General features: G+C 35.4%; 1 protein-coding gene across 8 annotated transcripts in view; it reads right to left on the reverse strand.

Moving 5' to 3' along the window:
- RBMS3 (RNA binding motif single stranded interacting protein 3) overlaps positions 1-25,964 on the reverse strand; it is a 684,622-nt gene that overhangs the window by 387,220 nt on the left and 271,438 nt on the right. For all 8 annotated transcript variants that reach the window (XM_055321498.1, XM_055321501.1, XM_055321500.1 and 5 more), the window contains exon 4: positions 17,917-18,008. In XM_055321498.1, coding sequence (XP_055177473.1) covers positions 17,917-18,008 — 92 coding nt within the window. The remainder of the gene's footprint in view (positions 1-17,916; positions 18,009-25,964) is intronic.

Below are 25,964 nucleotides of genomic sequence, written 5' to 3' on the forward strand. Positions count from 1 at the left end.
ACTTTTCATTGTCAGTATTTGAATTCCTGACTTCTTTAATATGCAAGATACCACTACTAATTTATTTACAATTAGAAATTATTTGCACAGTGAAACATTTGAACAGTATAATAAGGAGGTAGTCTGTTTTTAACATTGGGAGCATTACTGACATGTTATTAAGGTTAAGAGTTGTCCTGTCCTTTAACTTTACGCATACATCTTTTGCATATCATTACTCTGAATTACTTTGGAATCTCTTTATGTTCCCTTCTAGCTCAAAAATGTCTCTAAATGGAGACTTTTCAAGGTCAAACTTTGATAAATGATGTCATTCATTCAATCTTAGACATTCCTTTAGAACTTAATCATTTACTGAGTATATTACATATAGGAGTCATAATTTTAATACTTTTATCAAGTGGAATTACTATATAGAATTATTTGACTATCATGGTTAAATTTTGTCATGCAAACATCAGAATGACATTTTCTAGGTTATATATAGGACAAAAAACCATAGAATTGTGCAAAAATAATCTTCATATAGTTATGTTTATTTACATATTTACACATATTTGTTTTTTGTGATATATAACCACGGCAAATACATATATATATATATATATGTTATATTAATTACATTATGCTATTAGGGCAAGCTCAATTGTTGCAATGAGTCCCTAATTAAAGAAGATTAATTTTATTTATATTTGATCAAGAGGGTTCTCATCATTATTCATGCTCTGACAATCCATTAACAAGGACATGTTCGCTGAATAATCAGCTAGGTGAATTTTTTTATATATAACATTTATTATATCGTTTTTGCTAGTTGTTGTCACTTTTTATTACAAAGTAGCCAGTGTTTATTCTAGAGAACTGGAAAATACAGATGTGGGCAGCCCGGGTGGCTTAGCGGTTGGGTGTGATCCTGGAGACCCAAGATGGAGTCCTGCTCCGGTTCCCTGCATGGAGCCTGCTTCTCCCTCTGCCTGTGTCTCTGCTTCTCTCTCTCTCTGTGTCTCATGAATAAATTAATACAATCTTAAAAAAAACATACAAATGTGCTTACTGAAGAAAATGAAAATCACTGTACTTCTGTATCTGGAAATAACTGTAGATAGGATTTTAGTTTATTTCTCATTTTTTTTGTTTTTCTATGCAAAACAGTTTAAAAAGGAAAAGATAGGGTAATATCAATTATCATTTTGTACCCCGCTCTCCAGTTGATCCTGTACTATAACCGTTTTTCTATTAAGATTAAATAAGCTTAAAAAATACCATTTTAGTGGATGCATTTTATGGGTTCACCATAACCTATCAAACTACTACTCTACAAAACCTATGACTACCAGGATTGTTCTTTCCTATTTGATATCATTCAAATTTTTCACATTCAAAATTTATATTTAATTGGACATGTCCGCATGTTGGATTTTTTTAAAGGTAAGTTTCTAGAAATCTATTATTTATTTATTTAATTATTTATTTATTTTAAATTTATTTTTTATTGATGTTCAATTTGCCAACATATAGAATAACACCCAGTGCTCATCTCATCATGTGCCCCCAAGAGTGCTGGTCACCCAGTCACCCCCACCCCCTGCCCACCTCCCCCTCTACCACCCCTAGTTCGTTTCCAAGAGTTAGGAGTCTCTCATGTTCCATCTCCCTTTCTGATATTTCCCACTCATTTTTTCTCCCTTCCCCTTTATTCCCTTTCACTACTTTTTACATTCCCAAAATGAATGAGACCATATAATGTTTGTCCTTCTCCGATTGACTTATTTCACTCAGCATAATATCTTCCAATTCTATCCACGTCAAAGCAAATGGTGGGTATTTGTCGTTTCTAATGCCTGAGTAATATTCCATTGTATACATAGACCACATCTTCTTTATCCATTCATCTTAGAAAGAAATTTATAATTTAAACTCAAAGGAATTTCTGGAAAATCCAAACAAATTCATATCTCAATAAATTATGACTTTACCAAAATATTATATTTGTATTGGTTTTAATAAGTACAAACTTCATAGTAAAAATGATATCTTGTTTTTGCCTCCATTTAATTACTAGCAATATTTATGACAATGTATAATGGTATTGGCCATATGCATTTCTTCATCTGTAACTTGTCTGCTTATGTCTTTTGTTAAAAAGTACTTTGTTACTGGGGCACCTGGGTATCTCAGTCAGTTTAAGTGGCCAACTCGATTTTTGCTCAGGTCATGATCTCAGGGTCCTGGGATTGAGCACCACATCTGCCTCCACCCTCAGCAGGGAGTCTGCTTCAAGATTCTCTCTCTCCTTCTGCTCCTTCCCCAACTCGCACTCTCTCTCTCTCTCTCAAATAAATAAATAAATCTTTTTTTTAAGTACTTTATTATTAAAAAATGCTAACCATCATCTGAGCTTTCAACATGTTGTAATCTTTTCACTGGTGGAGGATCTTGCCTAGATGTTGATGTCTGTGGAGTGTTCAGGGTGATGGCTACTAAAGTTTTAGGGTGGCTGTGGCAATTTCTTAAAACAAAAAATAAAGTTTGCCATATCAATCGACTCTTCCTTTCATGAACAATTTCTCTGTAGCATGTGATGTTGTTTGATAGCATTTCATCCACAGTAGAACTTTCAGAATTGGAGGCAATTCTCTTCAACCCTGCCACTGCTTTATCAATTAACTTTATGTGTTATTCTAAATCTTTTGTTGTCATTTCAAGGAACCACTTTCTTTGCTCATCCAGAAAAAACAACTCTTCATTCATTGAAGTTCTATAATGAGATCACAGCAATGCAGTCCCATATTCAGGCCCCACTTTTAATTCTAGTTCTCTTGCTGTTTGCACCACATCTGTAGTGACTTCCCCCACTGAAGTCTCAAACCCTTCAAAGTTATCCAGGAGGTTGGAGTCAGTAAATCAGTACCTTGGTATAATATTACTTCCTTTTCTGGGAGTTTAGAAAATTTTTGTGTGCTGTATCCATTGAAAGTCTTCTCTAACAGAATGAACTTCCTTTATTTGCTACTGTATGCTTAAAAAGTGGTAATATTCCTACATAAATATCTGATTAGGGTTTCCTCTGAACCCAGATCCCTAAGGATATGTATGTGTTTGTTTGTATCCCCAACAACATGACATTCTTCTCATGGAATGTAAATTAATTTTTGAGTGATCATTATTTCAGCACATTATTGATCATTATTTCTATCACAATTTACCTTGAATTAGAAGATATCTTAATCTAAATTTTACTTTGCATTGGGCTTATCAAACAGTTCTGTTCAGTTACCTTAAATGTGAACACCAGGGAAGATAGTTTATGTTTGACATGTGAATATAATTCCCAAATAGATCCTAAGAGTTTAAAACATTCATCAGTGCAAGAAAAAAGACTGAAAGTTATTCAACAAAATAAAAAATGCATCTTTAGTATAGTTTTATCTAAAAGTTTATTTCCTTTATTGAAATATGCAAAGTTGCCTAAATCACTTTTCCAGAGATGTCAAAAAAGAATTTCAGTAGAAAAAGGAAGTCTATATTTGTTTTGAATTTGACCATTTTTCTGAAGCTCAATATTCTTTTTGTTTGGAATGCTTTTTGATACAGAGAAGGAGTAGATTTGCTTGCATAGACTGGGATGTCAGCTCCCACTGATTTGGTCAAGAGACTCCGAATTTCATGGTGTGTTTGAATAATTCAAGTAGTGGGTAAAATGTGTATCCTAGAGGTGGTGAGAAAAGACAATAAAGCTGAACATGATGCCTAACTCATTCACAGTACTCAAATTTCTATTTTTTTTTCCTACAGTGAAATGCATTTGTGAATAGCTCCCATAAGTGTCTAAGTGATATGGATCATAATATAATAAATACAGGATGCACAGAAAACCAGAGATCACAAAGGCCTACCATTCAATTTTGTTATTGTTAACTTTAGGCTCCACTTTCAGACAAAAGGCAGGCATGCTGTGGAGCTGCAAAACGCTTTTGTATTTAAGGAATAATTGCATTGAAAAATCATGGCTACTTGTTATAAATAAACATCTTTTAAAAAGGTATGTATTTTGTGGATGTATATGGATGTGTATATGCATATACAATGTATATCTAGGTTATTTAAGGCTTCTAAATACCTTAGAATCAGTTGAATTGTTAAAATAATCTATACTAGTCATTCATTCATTAAACAAAGATTTATTAAGTTCCTACTATGTAAATCCAGAACTGTAACAGATTCTGAAGTGCATTGTATTAATGATTTTGTCAATCTGCTATTGTCATTCTAGAAATCAGGGAGTGAATGAAATGAAAACTGCAATAGAGAATATCAAGATCAGATTGGATCAAGTAGAAGAAAGAATAGATGAAGTAGAAGATGAGACCTTTGAAATTATCCAGTCACAAGAGAACAAAAACAACAAAAATAATAAAAATAATTTTAAAAGGATGAATAGTAGAAGGCTATCAAATAAACAATCTACAAATTATTGGAGTTCCAGAAGGAGAACAGAGGAAAAAAGGAGCAAAGAGTTTATTTAAAGAAATAATGATTGAGGCCTTCCCAAATCTGAGAAGAGATTTATATATGCAAGTTCACAAAGCACATATATCCCCAAATAAATGTAATTTAAAGTTATCTTCTCGAGAGGCACCTGGGTGGCTTAGTTGGTTACGTGTCTAAACTCTTGGTTTCAGCTCAGGTCATGATGTTAGGGTCATGAGATTGAGCCCTACATCAGACTCCATGATCAGCGCAGAGTGCTTGACATTCTCTCTTTCCCTATGCCCCTCCTCTGCTCATGTCTCTCTCTATAGATAAATAGATAAAATTTATAGATAAAATAAATAATTACAATCTTCAAAAAATAAAATAAAGCAATCTTCTCTAACACATTATAATGAAACTGCCAAAAACGAGAGATAAAGAGAACCTCAAAAACAGGAAGAAAAAAGAGGCGTGTAACTTATAGGGGAATCTCCACAAGATTATCAATGGTTTTCTCAACAGAAACCCTACAAGACCAGAGAAAGTGAGATAATATAATTAAAGTTTTGCGAGGTGGGTGGCAGGGACAAAAAATAAAAACAATGAAAAAAAATGCCAACCAAGAATATTCTTTCTGATAAAATATTATTTCAAATATGAGGGAGATGTAAAATATTTTCCAGGCAACATAAGGCTGAGGGAGTTCATCATCACTAGACTTGCCTTACGAGAAATTCTAAAAGATGTTATTCAAGCTGAGATGAAAGTACGCTAATTAGTACCATAGAAACATATGAAAATAAAGAAGATACCGGTAAAGGTAAGTAGACAGTCAAAGTCAGAAAACTCTAATAAAACATGGTGAAGTGTTAAGCACTTAACTCTAGTATAAAGATTAAAGAAAAAAATAATTAAAAATAAAAATAAATATAAATTTTATAATTTGTTAGTGAATACACAGTATTAAAAGAGGTAAATTGTGATGTCAAAAAAATAAAAGTAGGGGGACGCCTGGGTGGCTCAGTGGTTGAGCATCCGCCTTCGACTCAGGTTATGACCTGGGGTCCTGGGATCAAGTGCCACATCAGGCTCCCCGCAGGGAGCCTGCTTCTCCCTCTGCCTATGTTTCTGCCTCTCTCTGTGTGTCTCCCATGAATAAATAATAAATAAATAAGTAAGTAAGTAAATAAATAAATAAATAATTTTTTGAAGACCCTTAAAAGTAGGGAGGTAAAAGAGTTTTTATATGCAATCAAAGTTAAGTTGTAATCAGTGTAAAATAAACTGTCATATCTATGTTTTATGTAAACTTCATGATAACCACAAAATAAAGACCTATAGTAGAAACATGAAAGATAAAGAGAAGAAAATCAAAGTGTACCATTAAAGATAATCATCAATTCACAAAGAAAGGCAGCAAGAGAGGAAGAAAGGAACACAAGAGCTACACAACAGCCAGAAAAAAATAAAGATGATTTTAATAGGTCCTTAACTATCAGTAATTACTCTAAATATAAATGAATCAAATTCTCCAAACAAAAGGCTTAGCATGACTGAATGGATTAAAATCAAGACCCAGCTATATACTAACTATAAGAGATTAACTTCATTTTGAAGGACACACATAAGCTCAAAGTGAAGTGATGAACAACATTCTCCTAAACAATTGGTCAAAGGAGAAATTAAAAGGGAAAATGATAGATGATAGATAGATAGATAGATAGATAGATAGATAGATTTTATACATATCTTGTTAAAAAATGGAAATATAACATACCAAAACATATTGAGTGCACAAAACCAGTTCTAAGAGACAAATTTATAGTGATAAATGAATATGCTAAGAAAAAAATCTCAAATAAACAACCTAACTTTATACCTCAGGGAATTAGAAAAAAGAAGAACAAAACAAGCTCAGAGGCAATACAAGTAAGGAAATTAAAACAGAGCAGAATGATAAAATAGATACTAGAAATACAATAGAAAATGTCAAAAATATGAAAGAATCATATACCATAATTAAGTGGAACTTATCCCTGGTGTGTAAGAATTGTTCAACATACACAATCAGTAAATTGATACACCACATTAGTAGAATGAAAGATAAAAATCACGTTATCATCTCAATAGATGCAGAGAAAGCACTTGGCAAAACACAATATCTTTCATAATATAGACTCTAAACAGCATGGATATAGAAGGAATATTCCTCAACATAATAAAGGCCATAATTGACAAGCTCACAGCTAACATCATACTCAATGATGAAATGATGAAGACTTTCCTCTAAGATCAGGAACAAGACAAGGATGCCAATTCTTTCACAACTTTTATTCAAAACAGTACTGTAATTTCTAGCCAGAGTAATTAGCCAAGATAAAGAAATAAAAGGCATGTAAATAGGAAAAAAAAAAAAGTAAAACAGTCTCTGTTTGCAGATGATATGATCTTATATAGGGCAATCCTAAAGATTCCACTGAAAAGCTATTTATTTATTTTTTGGAAAAGCTATTTAAATAAATAAATAATAACAGTAAAGGATACAAAATCAACATATAGAAAATAGCTTTTCTATACACTAACAATGAATTTTCTGAAAAATAAATAAGGAAAATAATCCCATTCAAAGCAGCCTCAAAAAAAAAAAAAAAAACTTAGTAATAAATTTAACCCAAAAGATGAAAGACCTATGGACCCTGAAAACTACAATTTTGATGAAAGATAATTGAAGAGGACACAAATAAATGGAACGATTTCCCATGTTCACAAACTGAAATAATTAATGTTGTTAATATATACATACTACCCAAAGCCATAAAAAAATTCAATACAATATCTATCAAAATTCCAATGGTAATTTCAAAAAATAGAAAAAAAAAACAATCCAAGAATCTTATGGAACCATAAAAGACACTGAATATTCAAAATACTCTTAAGAAAGAAAACAAATCTGGAGGAATCACACTTTCTGATTTTAACTATATTATAAAGCTATAGTAATCAAACAGTATAGCACTGGCATCAAAATAAATACATACACCAGTGAAGTAGAATCTAGAGCCCACAAATAAATCCTAGCATTTACAGTCTGATAATCTTTAACAAGGAGACAAGTATACTCATTGAAGAAAGCATCATCTCCTCAATGAATGGTGTTGGGAATATTCAATAATCACATGCAGAAGAATGAAACTGGACTCTTATATTATACCACTCACAAAAATTAACTTGAAGTGCATAAAAGACTTAAACATAAGTCTAAAAACCATAAAACTCCTAGAAGAAAATATAAGGAAAACCTCCTTGGCTCTGGTCTTGGCAACAATTTTTTTTTTTTTAATATGACACCAAAAGCACTAGGAACAAAAGCAAAAAGAAATAGGTAGGATGACATCAAACTGAAAAAGCTTCCACTTCACAAAAGAAACAACAAAATGAAAGGCAATCTATAGAGGGAGATAGATGCATTCCAAATGCCATTTGTGTAATAGTGCTTAATATTCAAAATATATAAGCACTTCATGTGACTCAATAGCAACAGAAATTTAAAAATGGGTAGAAGAACTGAGTAAATAAGTTTTTCCAAAGAGGACAGTACAATGGCCAGCAGGTATGTGAAAAGATACTTGATATCACTAATTATCAGGAAAATGTAAATCAAAACCTCCATGAAATATTACCTCATACATGTTAAAATAGCTATCATCAAAAAGACAAGAGATAACAAGTGTTGGTGAGGATGTGGAGAAAAGGGAACCCTTGTGCACTATTGGTGGGGATGTAAATTGGAACAGCTACAATGGAAAACAGTATGAAGGTTCCTCAAAATATTAAAAAAAAATAGAACTACCATATGATCCTGAAATCACACTTCTGGTTAGATATCCAAAGGAAATGAAGACAGGATAGCAAAGAGATATCTTCCCTTCTACATTAATTGGAACATTATTCACAATAGCCAAGGTATAAAAACACCCTACATGTTCATCTATGAATGAATGGATAAAGAATATATGGTGCATATACAGGATGGAATATTATTCAGTGGTGAGAAGAAAGAAAATCCTGTCATTTGTGACAACATGGATAGAACTTGAGGGCATTTTGCTAAGTAAAAGAAATCAGATGGCGAAAGACAAATGCTATATGTATCATTTATATGTGGAATCTTAAAAAGCTGAATTCACAGAAACAGTTTAATGGTTGTCAGGGGCTGGAAGCTGGGGGAAATGAGGAAATGTTGGTCAAAGGATACCAAATACGAGTTATAAGATGAATAACTCATGGAAATCTAATATAGAACATGGTGACTATCATTAATAATACTATACTATATACTTGGAAATTTCTGAGAAGGTATATCTTAAATGTTCTCACCACACACACACACAAAAAGAAAGAAATGACCATTATGTGAGGTGATGGTGTTAATTGAGCCTACTGTGATAATAATTTTCCAATATGTTAAGTGTATTAACCATCACATTGTATACCTTAAACTGACACAATGCCTTATGTCAATTATATCTTAATAAAGCTAGAGGGACAAGAAAGAAATCAAATATCCAAGCACCACTTAAAAAACCTAGAGAGAAGAATTTGCAGGTTTACAATTTTCTTCAATAGAACAAGGTTTTGGAAACAAACAGAACAAGGCTTTTGGGTTCAAATCTAGCATCACTGTTGACTACCATTGTGAACTTGGGTCATCCCTTGTCTTTGCATCTGTAAAATGTGATAATAATATCTACCTCACATGATCCTAGTAAGGATTAAATGGTATAGTAACTATAAAAAAACTTATTTATTAACATAAAGCAGGTAGAGGGTATTATTCTAAGTGAAATAAGAGAGAGAAAGATGAACACCATATGATTTCACTTATATGTAAAATCAAACAGACAACCAAACAAAACAGCAGACTCAAAAAGACAGAGAACAAACTGATGGCTGCCAGAGGCAAGGGGGAATAGAGGGATACTGAAAAATAAGTGGGAAATACAGGCTTCCAGTTGTGGAATAAATAAGCCATGCAGATGAAAGTTTCAGTCAATGAAATACAGGGGAATACAGTCAATGGTGTTGTAGTAGTGTTGTATGGTGATAGATGAGGTGGGGTGAGCATAGCATAACATAAAGAGTTGTCCATGGGGCACCTGGGTGGCTCAGTGGTTGAGTATCTGCCTTTGGCTTAGGGCGTGATCCTTCGGTCCTGGGATTGAGTCCTGCATCAAGGTCCCCACAGGGAGCCTGCTTCTCCCTCTGCCTATGTCTCTGCCTCTCTCTGTGTGTCCCTCATGAACAAATAAATAAAATATTTTTAAAAAGAGTTGTTCAATGATGATACTGTACTATACTGTACACCTGAAGCTAGTATAGCATTATATGTCAACTGTACTTCAATTAAAAGAAAAAGAAATGGAATTTTCTTTATCCTGTATATCCTACTGTACTATACTGTACACCTGAAGCTAGTATAGCATTATATGTCAACTGTACTTCAATTAAAAGAAAAAGAAATGGAATTTTCTTTATCCTGTATATCCTATCCATAAGTGAATATATACACTTATGGGACTTAAAGAGAGTCCCACAGCATACCAATGGTAAATGAGAAAACAAGGTAGATCGCATGCTTTAGTATTTCACAGATTTCTACATGGTGGTATGTTAAATTACTAAGAATAAATATATAACATATAGTACTAACACTATAATCCATACAATAATTTTCATTAAGGTACACTACAAACTAAGATACAGAAAGCAATTAAAGTCGTCCAGCCAGGGAGTTTCTATCTCTTCTCATGGTATTTTCTTATGGTTGGATACTTGGTCACTTATGTAATACTCCCAAAAGGGAGGAGTAATGATTTACCTGACTGGTGAGTTTAAAAGCAAGAACTCAGTAAGGGTGACTCATTTGCTCCTTCCCTTCTCCTTGTGATTCCATAGACAACACATTCACTATTTTCTTCTATGTCTAGTGATACAACATAACTTTATCCCTTTTCAGGGAGGCCCCTACTTCTCTGGCACCTGCTGTAACTGGATGGATAAATCTAATTTTGGCATTCAATATTTAAAGACTCATTTCCCTCATAATTTCCTAAGCCACATCTTCCTAATACAGTATTACCAGTAATTGAATCAATAGTTTGCTTTTGGGGCTTTTTTGTTTTGTTTTGTTTTGTTTTGTTTTAATTTGGTATTCTCTTATTTTTTCAATGGGATAAAAATCTACTTGGGACAAAGGGATGCTTTTTAATTAGGTTCTTTCAATCCAAAACAATGGTGACCAGAGATAGGATCTTTTCCTTCTAACAAATGATTAAATGATTAAAGGAACAATGATTAGGAACAAATGATTAAAGCCATGAATGGGGATTGTTCATTATTACTTTCTTAACAGTATATAAAGAAATGAGCCATTAATTGAGATGAGCCTGTGGTGGATACATTCTGTTCAGAGAGGCAGGATGAAGGAGTTGATGTTTCTTGCAAATTGAATGAAGAGAACTTGTAGTCCACAGCATCCTGCAATAAGAAAGTATCAGGACACCTGGTAGAAACCCCAACTTACAAAACAAATTAAGGTAAATTTTTTCATTGATTTGTGTTTCTGTCAAATGCTGGGAAAGCAGGAAATTCAATTAGAGCACATACCCACCATTCCACCAAAGAAAATATACTAGAGTCCTTGCAAAAGCGCGGGGTAACAACCTGATTATGTAAATCATTTTGTAGAAGCTAATACAAATATTTAACTTCAGAGGATTCTGCTTCAAAAACTTCAAATAATTAACAAATAGGATTAAGATCAACCCTGACAATCTCAATATTGGGTTTTGTATCCCTGCATTCAGCATTAGGATAAAAAAAAATGAGGTAAGTTGCCATAGCCAACCAAGCAAACACTCACAAATATTTTATAGACATGTGGAAGACCAACCACTAGTATTTCTTTTACTGACAACTTCAAAAATCTCCATCATGAGGAAAATAATACTTGGTGTTTGTGAGAGATGTTCTTCTGTTGGAAATGTCTTTCACAAGAACATGTGACACAAAGATTCATTTTAGGAAATGACACAGAGCAAGGTTTTCATTACATGGCATCAGTCATCCAAGAGTAATGAACTGTGTTAAAACCAACATTGGACTGCCACTCTTTGAAATTACAGTTATTTAAAGAACATTTCATAACAGTGGTGTAGGATATCTTGTCATCTCTTTACATCCACCAGTACAACTGAATAACACGATTTGAAGAAGTTAAGTACTGGAAGAAAATATTTACTGATTCGATTGGATTTTGGTTCATATGAAAAAATATTTTCTAATAAATGCACCATTATGATAGATTGAAACCAGAAAATTCCCACAAAAAATAAAGGAAGGGATGGTGGTATATCTCTCTCTTCCATATTAAGAAGAAGGTGTGGGATAAAGATGATAACAAAGCCCAGACATGTTAGCTCCCTAAAAAGTCTGCTCTATTTTGAATTACTACAGAAATTTTTTCATAACAATCTCTTATTATGACATTATATTGGAATTTGCTCTCTTCATTTCTTTTTGATCTCTGTTCAAATATTACCTCATCAGAGACAATCTCTCTGACCACTCTATCTAAAATGCATCTCAGCCCCACCTTCACCCCCCATCCTCATACCCTATATATTTATTATCCTTAGTCTTTTTTAATTGTCTTAGAACCACTTCTTATTAACTAATGTATCTCTTTGTTCATTTTCTGCCTTCCACCAGAAGAATGTGATCTTCATAAAACTGGTTCAGTGTCTTTAGCATGTACAGCAATCTTGGTACATAGTAAGTGTTCAGCATAAATGTGTTGAAAGACTAAGAAAATAAAAGAGATTTCTACCTAAACATTAGGCTATAGTCCTTGTCTCCTTGGGGTTATGGGGTTTTGGGGATCTGAACAAATGATAGCATCTAGAGCATTCTATAAAGTAGGCCTTCCTTAACTAAAATCCTCTCTGATCCTTTGATTCTGTTGAAAACAAAACAAAATAAAAACACCAGGACATTATTTTTAGAATATTAGCATCTCCAGACAGCACTTGCCCATCCTTATATTAAGTATTGCTTGCCTACTGAACTTGCCTACTGGTAATGCAGTAAGCCCAACCCTATTGTAGTGACACATGGATATCAAATAACCTGCTTACTCTCATATCCCTGGTGTGATAAAAGCAAAGATTATTAGCAGGGCCTCAGATGACAGCACATGCCTGTGCATTCAGGTTGATAACAAGCCACATCATGAGGCTAATGTTCAAACCTTAAATTTTTTTTCTAGAGTATTCTATAAAGTGGGCCTTACCTCATTCACTAAAATTCTTCTACTAGAATATCACCATTAGGGTTATGTATTGGGGTAATGTATTTTTAAATTAATTTTGTGCATTACATATTTGAATTTACAGAATTTATTTTCCTGTAGTCACTAATTTTTTCACTTTTTATCACTTCTGATCTTAAGTAGAAAAAAAAACTCATAAAAATTTTTAAAAAAATTAAAAACCCTCATGTTTTGTTTGTTTGTTTTTCCTTAAAGAGAACTATTAAGGTCATTGACTTATGGAAGAGAATTTCTTTCCTCTGGTTCCAATCTGGTTTCTGCCATAGTTGACATGGGATTTTTATACTATTCTTGATGTGCTTGACATCCTCTTGGACACTTGGTCTCTTTTGCGATTGCTTAACTTTGATTTATTCTACATATCTCACAGTGAGGTGAATCACCTTTGGCAATTGGAATAGCAATGCTAATAGTAGACCTGAAAAAGCCTTCTGTAAGGGCCTTGAGGAGGGGGTAACTCCTTCTCTGTGAACTTTTCATCTAGAAGGAGATATGCTCTGTTTACTTGTGTTCAGAACTGCCAGATAGAAAATAAGAAAGAGGCCTGCTGCACTTGAGATAACTCAAGGCAAGGCTGGTAGTAATTGCTATCATTCAATATTAGAGCCATTCCAGAGCCTCCAGATTTGCGTTCTGGAAAACTTAGTTTCTAAAGCTGCATAGCCTCCAGTGAGGCCTAAGTGAGTAATAATGTGCAAGAAAGATTTCTTCAGGAGTCAGACAGGGATTATATGACTGAATAACCAATGAACTTACTGTACTGACAAAGCTGGAATTATATTCCTGCCCCCAAGATTTGGTATACACTAGCAATGAACGATTTCTGCTGGTCTTCCTTTAGGTTCATGTATCTTATTTTTTATCTATTGTTCTGTACTGTGGGAGTTGGGACAGATAACTTGTCTTTTAAGCTTATGAGATCTAAGCCACGAGGAGAAGCTGTGTCTGAGCCCGCTAGGGATGATGGCATCACCAGATGTGCTTATAGGATGAGGCTTTGAGGTAGGCTTCTTTGGGGAAGGAATGAATGCATGCCACCCATAATGTATTAATGGGAAGAATGGTGTAATGGATGTTGGACAGCCAAAAAGATGAACTATTCTTAATTTTCTCTATTAGAGGCAAGGAAGCTAAATTATTCATAATCCCAGACTCTTTTGCAGCTAAGGGGGGAATCATATGACTCAATTTGAGCCATTATGATGTAAACACAAGTTCCTAAGTTAGGTTCTGGGAAAGCTTTTAAAAGGACAGAATCAGCCAGAATGATCCGTTAGCTTCAGATCCCTGCATCCTTTTGTTGTTCTTGGCTTAGATGGGGCTATCACACCTAGGCTTTAGAAATAACATGTATATGTACAGATAAAAGCCACCCATAAGGAATGGCACACAAGCCTTGATCCTTGAGGGCATACCACAGCATTTGCCCTTCACTACCCATCTACAAGCTTCTCATTAATAAGAAAAGAAACACCTACAAGGTGAAGCTATTCTTAGCTAGTGTGTCCTCAGCTCTTTTCTTCTTATGCTTACAGAAACATAGTCCTTAGCTAATGATTTTCTTCTAAATGCTTTGAGGCTGGCAAGAACCATAACAGCTAATATTCTTATCTGGAGCAATCCAGGAACAAGCCCAGGAGATAGGCTAAATGTTACAGATTCGGAATAAGAGAGAAGTTTTATTCAACTTGATTCTCCAACACCTAGCACAGTGCCTGGCACATAGCAGGTAATAAAAATATTTGTCGATATTTATTATATTTCTCAAGAGACTGTTTTGTAATGATATACTGCTTAAAGCATACAGAATTTATAGAAGGTTCAGTAACATATTTGAATGTAATGAATAACAACATTCATTGAATAATTAACATTTATTGAATTCTTTGTATAATCTAAGCACCATGATAAATTTTTTGTGTATTTTTTAGAATTAACTCTGACAGGTGTCCTTAGTTCAATAATCTGAATATTATTATTAGAGTGTTTAAGAGATATTTAAATAAGTCAACTAAGTCCACACATCCGGGTGGTATCAGAGCTAAAATTCAAGGCCAAGTTTCTCTCTCCAAACCTACACTCCTAACCACTATGTATTACTAAAATATTCTAAATCTGCTCTCCTCAAAGAAACATTTCCTTTGATCCCTCGAAACTCTTTCTGACAGAACAGCAAGTATACAGAAAATGTTAGTCTGTGTTAATGGTTATACATTATTAATCAATTACCACTTACTGGATGATTTATTGTTTGATTCCTCTTAGTTGACAAATCAGTTGAATTTTTCATATGCACACATTGGAATAAGCTAGCTAGAGTGATTCCCTTGGAGAGCTTCATGTTCATTCTGGGTTGCTATTGGGAACTTATATTATTTGTAGCATTTTTGCTTTAAAATCCTGGAGTCTTTTTTTTCTTTCTTTTTTTATCCTGGAGTCTTTAAAATGTAGCATCACAACCTGCATCGTAGGATATTGATAAGAACAAGAATGCAGGAGGCGATTCAGTAGATACTTAAATGGCAAAAAATATAGTGCAAGTTTCACACACCCTGCAGACTGCAGGTTTATATGATAATAAATTACAGTTATCACCAGGACAAAGGGGGGGAAAAAGCCATGAAATCCAATAGCTCAGTGAGAAATCTGCTAATACAGGTGGTCAAGCTTGTTCCAATTCATTGTCAAAGGGAGGCTATTTATTTGCTTCAAGGTAGTTAAATTACAGAGCCATTTATTGCTTAAAGTTTTCTAGTACTCAGATGTGAATCTAAAGCTCTAGGCTTTAGATTCAAAGTCTGTGAAAAAAAAAGAGGAAAAAGAATTTACTCCACAGACAGCATAATTGATAAGGTAAAAATCTTTCAGCAACCCCAGAAATAAATTAAGTGCCTCTAAACATTCCATTTGGAATCTCCTTACATTGTACATTGTGCAGTGTACGTGGGGTTTGGGCTAAGGGTAAAGATGCTGGCTATAATGAACAACTTCTTTTTAGAAGCTCTTTAAAATACATTCCCTTTGATAGCATCCTATTTAGGTGAGAGGTCAGCAATTGGGGTACACCTGTGTGTGTGTGTGTGTGTGTGTGTGTGTGTGTGTAAAAGAGAGGGAGATAGACAGAGGCTTGTGTACCAGAATGCTTAGAAACAGAGAGAAAATAGTCATAATGGCTCCTCAGTAGTTATAAAATCAATGCCAACTTTGCCTGTTGTGCAAGATGATAGTGATTTTTATCCAGCAAGTAAAACTACACATATATTTTTTTCTCAGAACACTTGAAACAGTGAAGATTGCACACCCTGTATCCATTAAGTTATAAACTGCCACAACCAATTTCCAAAACTTCTTAGTCCATCGATAATCAAAGATGTTCCATGATAATTTTTTTCATAAGCATTTTTATAATGCAGCTGCTTTTCAGTCCAATTTCAAGTTCTATATCTTGCATGTATCCAGCAACTACATTTTACCATTAGTTTCCTGGGTATGAGTTCTTGCTTAAGTTGCCAGGTAACTTGACTGTTTTGCCAAGTGACCTTTAAACCAAACATGTATGTAATTTACTTATTAATTACAAATATTAACTCCAGCCATCTTAGTTCATGACCAAATTCGAAGCTTCCAGGAACAGTCTTGAGGAGTACATTACACAGCTGAAAGAATTCAAGTTCTAATTTATACAGCTTTGAAAAACAACTAAGGTATCATAAAGGGCAATGAGTTCACCAAAGTAATCTTTGTGAGAAGTGACCCACAACCAAAGATTAACAGATATGAGTGGTATCAGCTTGCTAAAAGACATCTGAAGTGGAAGAGAACCCAATATCCCACTTCTGGTTCTCTCAGGTTGAAACTGGAAAATATTATCAGGAAATGTTTGCAATCAAAACAAAATCCAAATGGCTGAAAATTTTATGGCTTGGTCATTATATCACTCAGTTCTTATGGAGATAGTGAAGGGTAAGGATATACATGAATATGACCCAGATGCATTAGGTCTAAATTTCAAGATCTGTTGGCTCTTCTACCTAACTTTTGAGAATCCAGAGGCAAATAAATTCAGCAATAGTAATCAGAAAATTATTTTAAAATATATTTGCATGTGAATAAATGCAAAATGACCATTAACCTAAAACAGATATGTATCAAGCATATATATGCTATAAATGATTTTCTTAAACTTTTTAATTTTGAAAATAATCATAGATTTACAAGTTGCAAAGACAGTATAAAGAGATCCCACCACACACTTTCACCCAGTTTCCTCAAAGTTTACATCTTACATAATTATTATAAAATATCGAAACCAGTAAACTGACATTGATATGCCTGTATACTTCTATGCCATTTTGTCACATGTGTAGATTCTTATAACTACCACTGCAATCAGAATTCAAATCTATTTTAAATGCTCTTATTTATTTTCTTGAATATACAGATGCATTATGATTTCAGATAGAAATTTCCAGACTACTTGTTCTACGTAACAACAAATGAGTATCAGAAGTTATTAATCTCTAGGATACTATCATCTAGTAAAACTATATATAAAGACTGAAGTGAAATTCTAACAATCTAGACAATGTATGCTTTGGTTAAATTCATTTCCCTGCATAGATCAGACAACTGCATCATTCTGATTTCAGCACTCCCCGACATGGTAGTGAACAATTTTTTAGCAGTTTACCAAGGACAACTTGCTGAGAATCATACTACTCTCAAACTGTTTATTGGTGAAAGCCTTAGATACACACACATACAAACACATATGCATGCACTTTCTTCATCAGGTAAAATAGAGCACTTCACAAGTGTCCTTAAAGCACTAATGAGGTCGCCGTAACAAAAGAGCATATTAATAGTTATATACAAAGAAACAATGAAATAAACCAGCTAGGTTCTTCCAAGCCAAACCTAATACAGGGTTTCTTGTCTTCCCTAACAAGTAAGTATAATTCAAATTGTTGCAAACTCCAATTCTGATTCAGCTCCCAGTAATGAAGAAATACACGATCACAGAAGGAAAAAAAAAATCTAAACACTGATCTTACCTTGGCCATCTGTGCCTGCACGCCATTTGCCTTGAGAGATGCTACTGCTTTCTGTGCAGCTGCAGGACTGTCAAAATCTACAAAACCATACCCTGTAAAAACACAAAAATCCTTGTTAATACCGCATCTGTCATTTTGGTGGAAGGTGTGCTTGTGGTCACACTTGCATTCATAACTCTTGCAATTACTATAAAGGCTCTCAACCTATTGGCCTTAACATGTCAGGGAAGATAGCACAATATCATTAAACATAAAACTGCAATTCCCTTATTTTCTGGAGATTGCTTTGTGGAGATGAGGTAAACCGTAAGCAATCTGATTTGGGCTAATTTGATGAGTAAGGTAATGCATTATTTAACCACGTCCCTCTTTCTTTGGTGAATTTGCTGCAAGAATGAGGACCACAAAATGCTGAAAAATATAGAAAAGTCTATGTCTAAAGTTAATTTTCAAAATCTCAAAAAAAGTTGATGTTAATAAAAAGCCTTGATAGAACTTAAATTTATTATCAACAACCTCAACGCTGCTTGAAACACAATACACATTTGATATATAAATGTATGTTGACTGTGTAAATGAAGAAAGGTTGTAAATGAGAGTCAGGGTCTGAATTGCGTTCTAGTTGATATTTAAGCCTATGCTAATGCACTACAGGACCTTGTCTCACTCAATGATAATATTAAATAAAGTGTTTTAACTCTTAAGCAATCTGTGATAGAGTAATTAAATATTCAAGACTTCTTTTAAAAATAAATTTTAAAAAAGACCCATGTCACTTATTTATTACTTTAGTATAATCTGAAAAAGTTCCCTATACTGTTCTCTTCCCTTCTGCCTGTTTGAGTGTGTATACAGAGTGAGGCTAGAGGAATAGCTCGAATCAATGAAGCAGCATCAGTGAAAGGGGATTCTCCATGCCCATAAACTAGCTGGTGTTAGTCCACGGCTTAGCCTAGAATATTTCAGCTGCCAAGAATATTTCAAAATAAAAAAGTTCAAGAATGAGTACGTGGGCAGCTTTGTGTAGCATCACAATGTAGCATGTCTAAAAAGTCCATCGTATGTATCCTCTTCTCATCAGTCAGGCAGGGATTTGCTCTGCACTCTCATACTTGCTCCTCCAAAGTCTGGAGGTGAGCAAGCCTACTAACCACAGTCTGTGACCCACCTCCCCATCACCAAAGAAGAGCGCGAGGGAATTCAATTACCAAGTTGTTTCTTTTAATTAACTTTTTAATTTTCTCCCTTTGAATCCCTTCTTCTTTTTCTCCCTCCCAGCATGTTATCCTAAAATGAACTTGTTACACAGCAGTGTACCATAAAATGCTCTTGAAAAGCGGGGCAGAGAAGCTGTGAGTTTGTGTTTCTCATCCAAAGGGAAGCCTGTTCTGTTAAGTCCCACTAATTCCTCTCTTCCTACAAAATTCAAACTATGTGAGTAATAGGAGTATTACCACCCACTAAGATGAGTCAGATAGGGGATATAAAAGCAGAAAGAGAAAGGGGAAAAAGAACAAAATAAATCAAGAAAGAGAGTCAGGGGGAACAGAGAGTAAAACTAAAATGTAGACATTATTTCCTATGTAACATGTAATGTGCTGGGTGGTTGACATGTTGATCCCTGGGGAAATGATGACATCAGGTCTTACTGGCCTCATGCCCATTCATGGATACATACAGAAACAGAGGCTCAAGAGAGGTGGCATAACTAACTCTGAACCAGCATGCTGCTTAATTGGCAGGTCCAGGATTAGAAGCAAAGTCCTCATAAGCCCTTGCCAAATACACCACACAATGAACTACTTTATAATCCCACTTTGCAAACTCTCTTGAGTAGCTCCTGAAGCCCAACAAGCAGAAGACACAATTCTTGAAAACTCCTCGATTTTGCCGTCAGGGCACAGAATAAAACAGTTCCACAAACAGATTCAGTGCGGTTCTTCAGCCAGTACATTTATTCTTGGGGTAGTTGAATCCATGCTTAGTAGCATGGGCTAAGTGAGGTTTGACAAGGCACCCCCTCCTGCTTCATGCTTTGATCAATCGTCCTCATCCATTCACATGCTCATTCTTTCATTCAACAGCAAAATCCTATTTCAGGCACTTTGCGAGGCACATGGTATAAGGAGTTAAAAAGAATAGCCCACTTCCCACCCTTTTTTTTTAAATTTTTTATTTATTTATTTATGATAGTCACACAGTGAGAGAGAGAGAGGCAGAGACATAGGCAGAGGGAGAAGCAGGCTCCATGCACCAGGAGCCCGACGTGGGATTCGATCCCGGGTCTCCAGGATCGCACCCTGGGCCAAAGGCAAGTGCCAAACCGCTGTGCCACCCAGGGATCCCCCCACTTCCCACCCTTATGCGTTGAGTTGAGAAATGGACATGAAATGAATAACTGCACAAATGAGTCTATAATTACCAAATGGTAGTCCTTCCTTGAAAGAAAACAAAAGCATATAAGATAGAATCTAACAACAGATTGCTCCTCATTGAAAATTAAGGAAGCAGTAGCAAGAAGTGATTTGCATTTCTTAAAATATCCCTCCAACTGGCTTTTGCTGAAAATTGAATGGTTATGGAGAAGGTGGGCAGTAAGAATGGAATCAGGAGTAGATTTAGAGGCTATTACAGCAATCCAGACAAATGGTAGCCAGCAATAAAATGGAGGGGATAAAGTGAATGATTTGAATCATACTCTGGAGGCAGAATTAGCAGGATTTAAAGATAGATTGACTAGTTTGGGAGTAAGGGAGATAACAGATGACAAGGATTACTACTGATTTTTCAGCAGAAGCCACTGGGTGGGTGGCAATGTGATTTACTGAAATGGGGAGCCTGGAGGAGGATCCAACAGGGGAGAGGGAAAATTAAAATATCGGTTGAGTCAGAAACGCCTGAGACATCTAAGTAAAAATGCCAAGGAGCAGTTGGATATATTAGGCTGGTGCTCAGAAAAGAAGATAGGATTGGAAATATAAATTAGGAGGTCAATAGCATAAATATGTGATTTACAGAGATGGAAAGAGACAAAAACTCCTAGTGTGAGTAGAAACCAAGGGCCCAGGTTTGGAGCTTGAACAACTTCAGTATTTAGGTGTCAGGTAATAACATGAGATTGCAAAGGAGGCTGCAGGAGAATCAGAGAGGAAGGGACTTTTGAAAAGGGAAAAGGATGTCTCAAAGCCAAGGGAAGAAGATGTTCCAACGAGAGAGAAATCAATTGCCATGTGCCTCCAACAGTGTGAGCAAGATGAGAGTATGCAAATGTCCAGTGTGCTTAGGAACATGGGTGGCACAATCATGATTTGCTTCAGGGAAGTGGTGAGGATTGAAGCCTGCCTGACTAGTTGAAGAGTGAGAGAAAGAGGAGGAGGTCGAGAGATTGCTTGCAGGCCTCCTCGTTGTTATCTTGCTGGGAAGGAGAATTAAGAGATAGGTCAGCTAGAGAGTGATATGAGGTCAAATGAGTTGTTTTGGTTTGTTTTAAGATAGGAGATACCATGGTTTTTAACCTTAGCTGTACACTAGAATCACCTTGGGAGCTAAAACAAAAACAAAACAAAACAAAACAAAAACAGTGTCCATTTCTCACTCCTGGGAAAGTAAAACAATATCTTTGGTAAAGTGGCCCAGGTGTGTGTTCCTCAGCTGATTTCAGTGGGAAGCCAGGGAACTACAGAGGATTCGTTCAAGTTATTCAACGGATCCTTATTTGTCATACCCACTATGGGGCTGTTTCTGGCAATTTCAGATAGGGATAGGAATGATCAAGCAGGATGCAAGAGATCAAAACTTCAGGAGGGCAAGTGGATAATTTATAGACTAATGTTCTCCAAAAGTGAAGGACTGAGAGAATCTGGAACACATATGCCATGTTGCCCTTACTCTTTGCTCATTGCAACTTGAAGGCAGAAAAAAAAGATCACTTTTGGTTAATGAATGTTACTTATTTGTATGCACCCAGTTACCGGGGCTGTACTTGACACATAGCATGCGCTTAATAAAGATTTGTCAAAATTAATGCAAAGTATGTTTGAAAGATGCTAATACTTCTCAGACTAGAGTGGGAATCAACTGATTAAAATGTCTATTAATACATTTTGACTATAACGAACAATATAAATGCCAAAAGGTCCCAGTCTGGCTCAGCCATGCTGACACCCAGCCAGGTGGCCCTTGATTTCAGGACTCTCTACCTCTATTCCAGCATAGCAGCTTCTCTGACTCCCTCCCTTTCCTTTCACCCCCACACATTACACAGGATATTACAAAATCACAATGCTATCTCCAGAGCTGAACTTCAATCCAAACAGAGACACCTGAGCTTTCTCTGAATCAGGGAGGGAATGGGTGAACTTTGAGAAGAGTGTATTTCTAGAGCCATCAGTCCAGCAAGAAAAGTGGTGCCTTCGTACAAAATATCTCTTTTACAGAAGACTCCATGGCAATGAGGGGTGCTTACATCCCCTGACATAAGGTTATTAATAAAGAATAAGCCACCAGACATGAAATATTTTACTGAGCTATGTGTTTTCCATACATACTCACTTTCACCGATCAAAATGAAAGTCCAAAGGTAAAAATGTCTCAAGCAACCCTGGAAAACACTGATTGTAGAAATGCATGCACATTGCATTCCCGAGTTTTATGTACAAAAAACGGTATATGCTACATGCATCCAGAAGAACAAAACAAAATGCAAAGATGCTCCTAAAGAATAATGATATATTTACCACAAAATAAAGTGACTTCAATTTGATTTCAATTTGCTTTCCTTAATGACAAATAATTAAGTATGAGAACAAGAACCTCTGTACCTACATCTGGAGAGGGGCAGGGTAGGGAGATTAGTTCAGCTCCAGCTAATAATGCTTTATGGTAACTGCTAAAATTCTCAATAAAACACTGGTGAATGGTAACCATCGGAACCCCAGCCCAAGTGGCTGGATGCACACCAGTCTCACTCCCTCAATTACATAATTAAGCTTGGCAGTAGGTTCAAATGAATTAAAACTGAATGTCACTGTTTTCTCCACACACCCCTGTCCTTGTTTTTCTTCCTTGTCAGAGGGAGAAGGCCAGCAGTTCTGCAATTAGCGGGAAGCAGAGCAGTGAGAAAGAACCAACTACACGCTAATTAGGTCATTCGCCAAATGCACTCATTCCATTGGCAGATATAATCAATGCTTTCCTGAAACGCTTTAAACTTGGTGTGTTAATTTAAAGTTCTGCTATTTTTATTGCACTACAAGCCAGGTGACTTTATATATATATATAATTATATATATAATTATTATATATATACTATATTATATTATATTATTATATATATAATATATATATAATTATATATATTATATATATAATTAATTATATATATATATAATGCACACACACACACACACACACACACACACACTTAGAAATTGTAACCAAGTTCTACAAACAATGGATTGGCTCAGAGGGTTCTGGGTTCTTTCCTTTAGTGCATTTGTAGGCAACTTCTCTGTGACCTTTGCCATTCAACTGGACCACTGTGTGACAATCCATCTGCATTTTGTTAAAAGTCTTTTTACCATCTTCACAGTTTAATTTGTACTTCTCTGTTGCTCTTAGCTTTTTAAATTTTTTATTTAAACTGCCTACCTATTTACCAACATTGTGATTGTACTTTATATGGGAGGTGGCAGGGAGACATCAAAACCAGAACTCCTGGTTTGGATTCATGGTGGCATCTAGTCAGCTGAGGGAAACTTGCTCTCAGAGTGAACTGCACACTAAATTTCACAACATTTGCATTGGTCTTCCTCTTCACAATGGCTGTCATAAAAGCCCACTTGAAACACAGATGGCTTGATGTAACACCCAACTTCTTTCAAAGACGATCCAGCTGTGAGTCAAATGCAATTTTTAAACAGAATAAACGAACACTTTGTCTGGGAATTACACGTTCAACTGAAGTTCTACTCAAATTTAACAGTTACAAATGTTTAAGAATTGCCCTGCCATCAATCGCCCCTCCTTCTACTTCAGTTTAACAATATTCTGTGGCTGTCATCTGAGTTTGGAGCAGAAAACTGGAGCTTCAGGGAGTGAAGGTGACCTTCCAGAAGGGAGGAGTGGTTTGCAGGCTTCCTACAGGTCCAGTGAAATCCAGGCTGCCTCCTTGTCTCTGCATTTCTGCTAATTTCTCTTGCATCCTGAAAATGTTGAGTAATTGCTGCGTGTCTTTTTCTTACTGCATTTCTGAATTCTGTGCATTATGTGAGCAAAGAAGGTAGTTGCAGGGTAGCACTGATAAATTCTTCACTACTTATATGCTTATAAAACCAAACTAGCCAGACACCCCAGTCATTACTTCAGTATCTTCTCTGCAGTGATTAGTATAATGAAGCAAGGATACTACAGAGGAAACATAATAGCCATATGGCCTAACTTACATGTGTGAAAAATAAAGGCAAAAGATAAATCCTGCTAGAATGCAAAAGCTAGTAACAAGAATGCTTGTTTTGAGGGAAAGAAAATCTAAGCCATTAAAATCTGAAATCACCTATGCTTCGAAACATCTTCAGAAAGTAATTTGGGATGATTTTATACAGAAAAAAAAAAAAAGACAAGCATGTGTACTTTCTCTGCAAAGGACTGTAGCCTTCAGATGCTTAGCAAATAGAGGTAAATAAGTAGGGTAACAACATCCTTTATACAGTAAACAGATTACTTCACTATATTCGCCTGATGTTTGAACTTAATTACCTAAACATTCTGATAGTCTAGTGCCAGAAACACTAAAATGAGACATCAGTTTTTGGAGTAGGATTGACCTTATGAGGAATGCTTTTGAATCAGGATGACTTTCCTATCATTTAATTTACTGAACATCTATTATGTGTAAGAAAGATAGCTCACTAGGTGCTGCAGGGAAAACTAAGACACTCTTAATATAGTCCCTCCTGTCAGGCAGTTTAATGGTCTAGTAGGGTGAATAAGGAAATTTAAATACAATAGAGTCTTCTAACACATAGGAGATTAGGTTAGGTGAGCATTTGCAAAAGGCCATGTTTTCCTTCTGTATAATACACATGGCTTTGTGTATGCAGTTCTGCTTATAAGGGTTGAATGTATGATTCAACATGCCCACACCCTTTCAATGTGTGGCATGATAGTAAAATTATCCATGTTCTAAATTTACGTATGCATGTATTATTCTATCTCTCTGTTTGCTAGTTCTTGTGCACAGCAGAAATGAATTGAGCTAAACACAAAGTATGGAGAGGAATCAGCACCACATAAAAAGTGAAAGGAAAATGCTAGTATTCTAATATGGCAAACATTCCTTCCAGGTGGGGGCAAAGTCAATACATTTTGTGCACAAATGACAAAAGGGAGCTCCAGAAAAGGAAATTAGGTCCCATATAGCATTTCCCAGCAGAATAGAACAATTACAAAGACAGACACATTTAGGGAGCAAAGTGCTTAGTGGTATGCCACTTGAAAATGGGACACTATCTCATCCCACTTAGTTGCACAGAAAGTCTTATTAAACCAAACACAAATTCAAATCCCAAAACTCACTTCCCTACTCACCCCGTTCAATTGATTTTTAAACGAGAGAAATTGCTTCTTTATACTGAATAAAGTCAAAATTAAGATCAGGATCATCATTTATGGGCTTAGAGAGATCACTATGCTTTATTAAGATGAAAGAAACTCACTGATTTGCCAAGGTCTTTGACTAGACCAACCATTATTATAATATTGCAGAGATTAAGAGAGCAGCCTGCTTAGCTGTAAATGGGCAGATTAACCTCTGTGAATCATCTTGCAAAGCTTTCCTTTGCTAACAGGCAGTGTTCAGGGATACAAAGAAAATATATGTCTTTTGTGAACCATTGGTCCTATGTGTCTTTGCCATCAACAACAGAGGGAGGAATGAATCTGTAATGCAGTGTGGCATTACATTGAGTTTGTAACTATGATGGAAGCAAGCTGTAACTGAACATTCTAATTATAGCTCTACAATCCCAGTGCACAGTAGGGTAGGCAAA

Source organism: Nyctereutes procyonoides, unplaced genomic scaffold, assembly GCF_905146905.1.
Source record: "Nyctereutes procyonoides isolate TBG_1078 unplaced genomic scaffold, NYPRO_anot_genome, whole genome shotgun sequence".
Classification (NCBI taxonomy): Eukaryota; Metazoa; Chordata; class Mammalia; order Carnivora; family Canidae; genus Nyctereutes; species Nyctereutes procyonoides.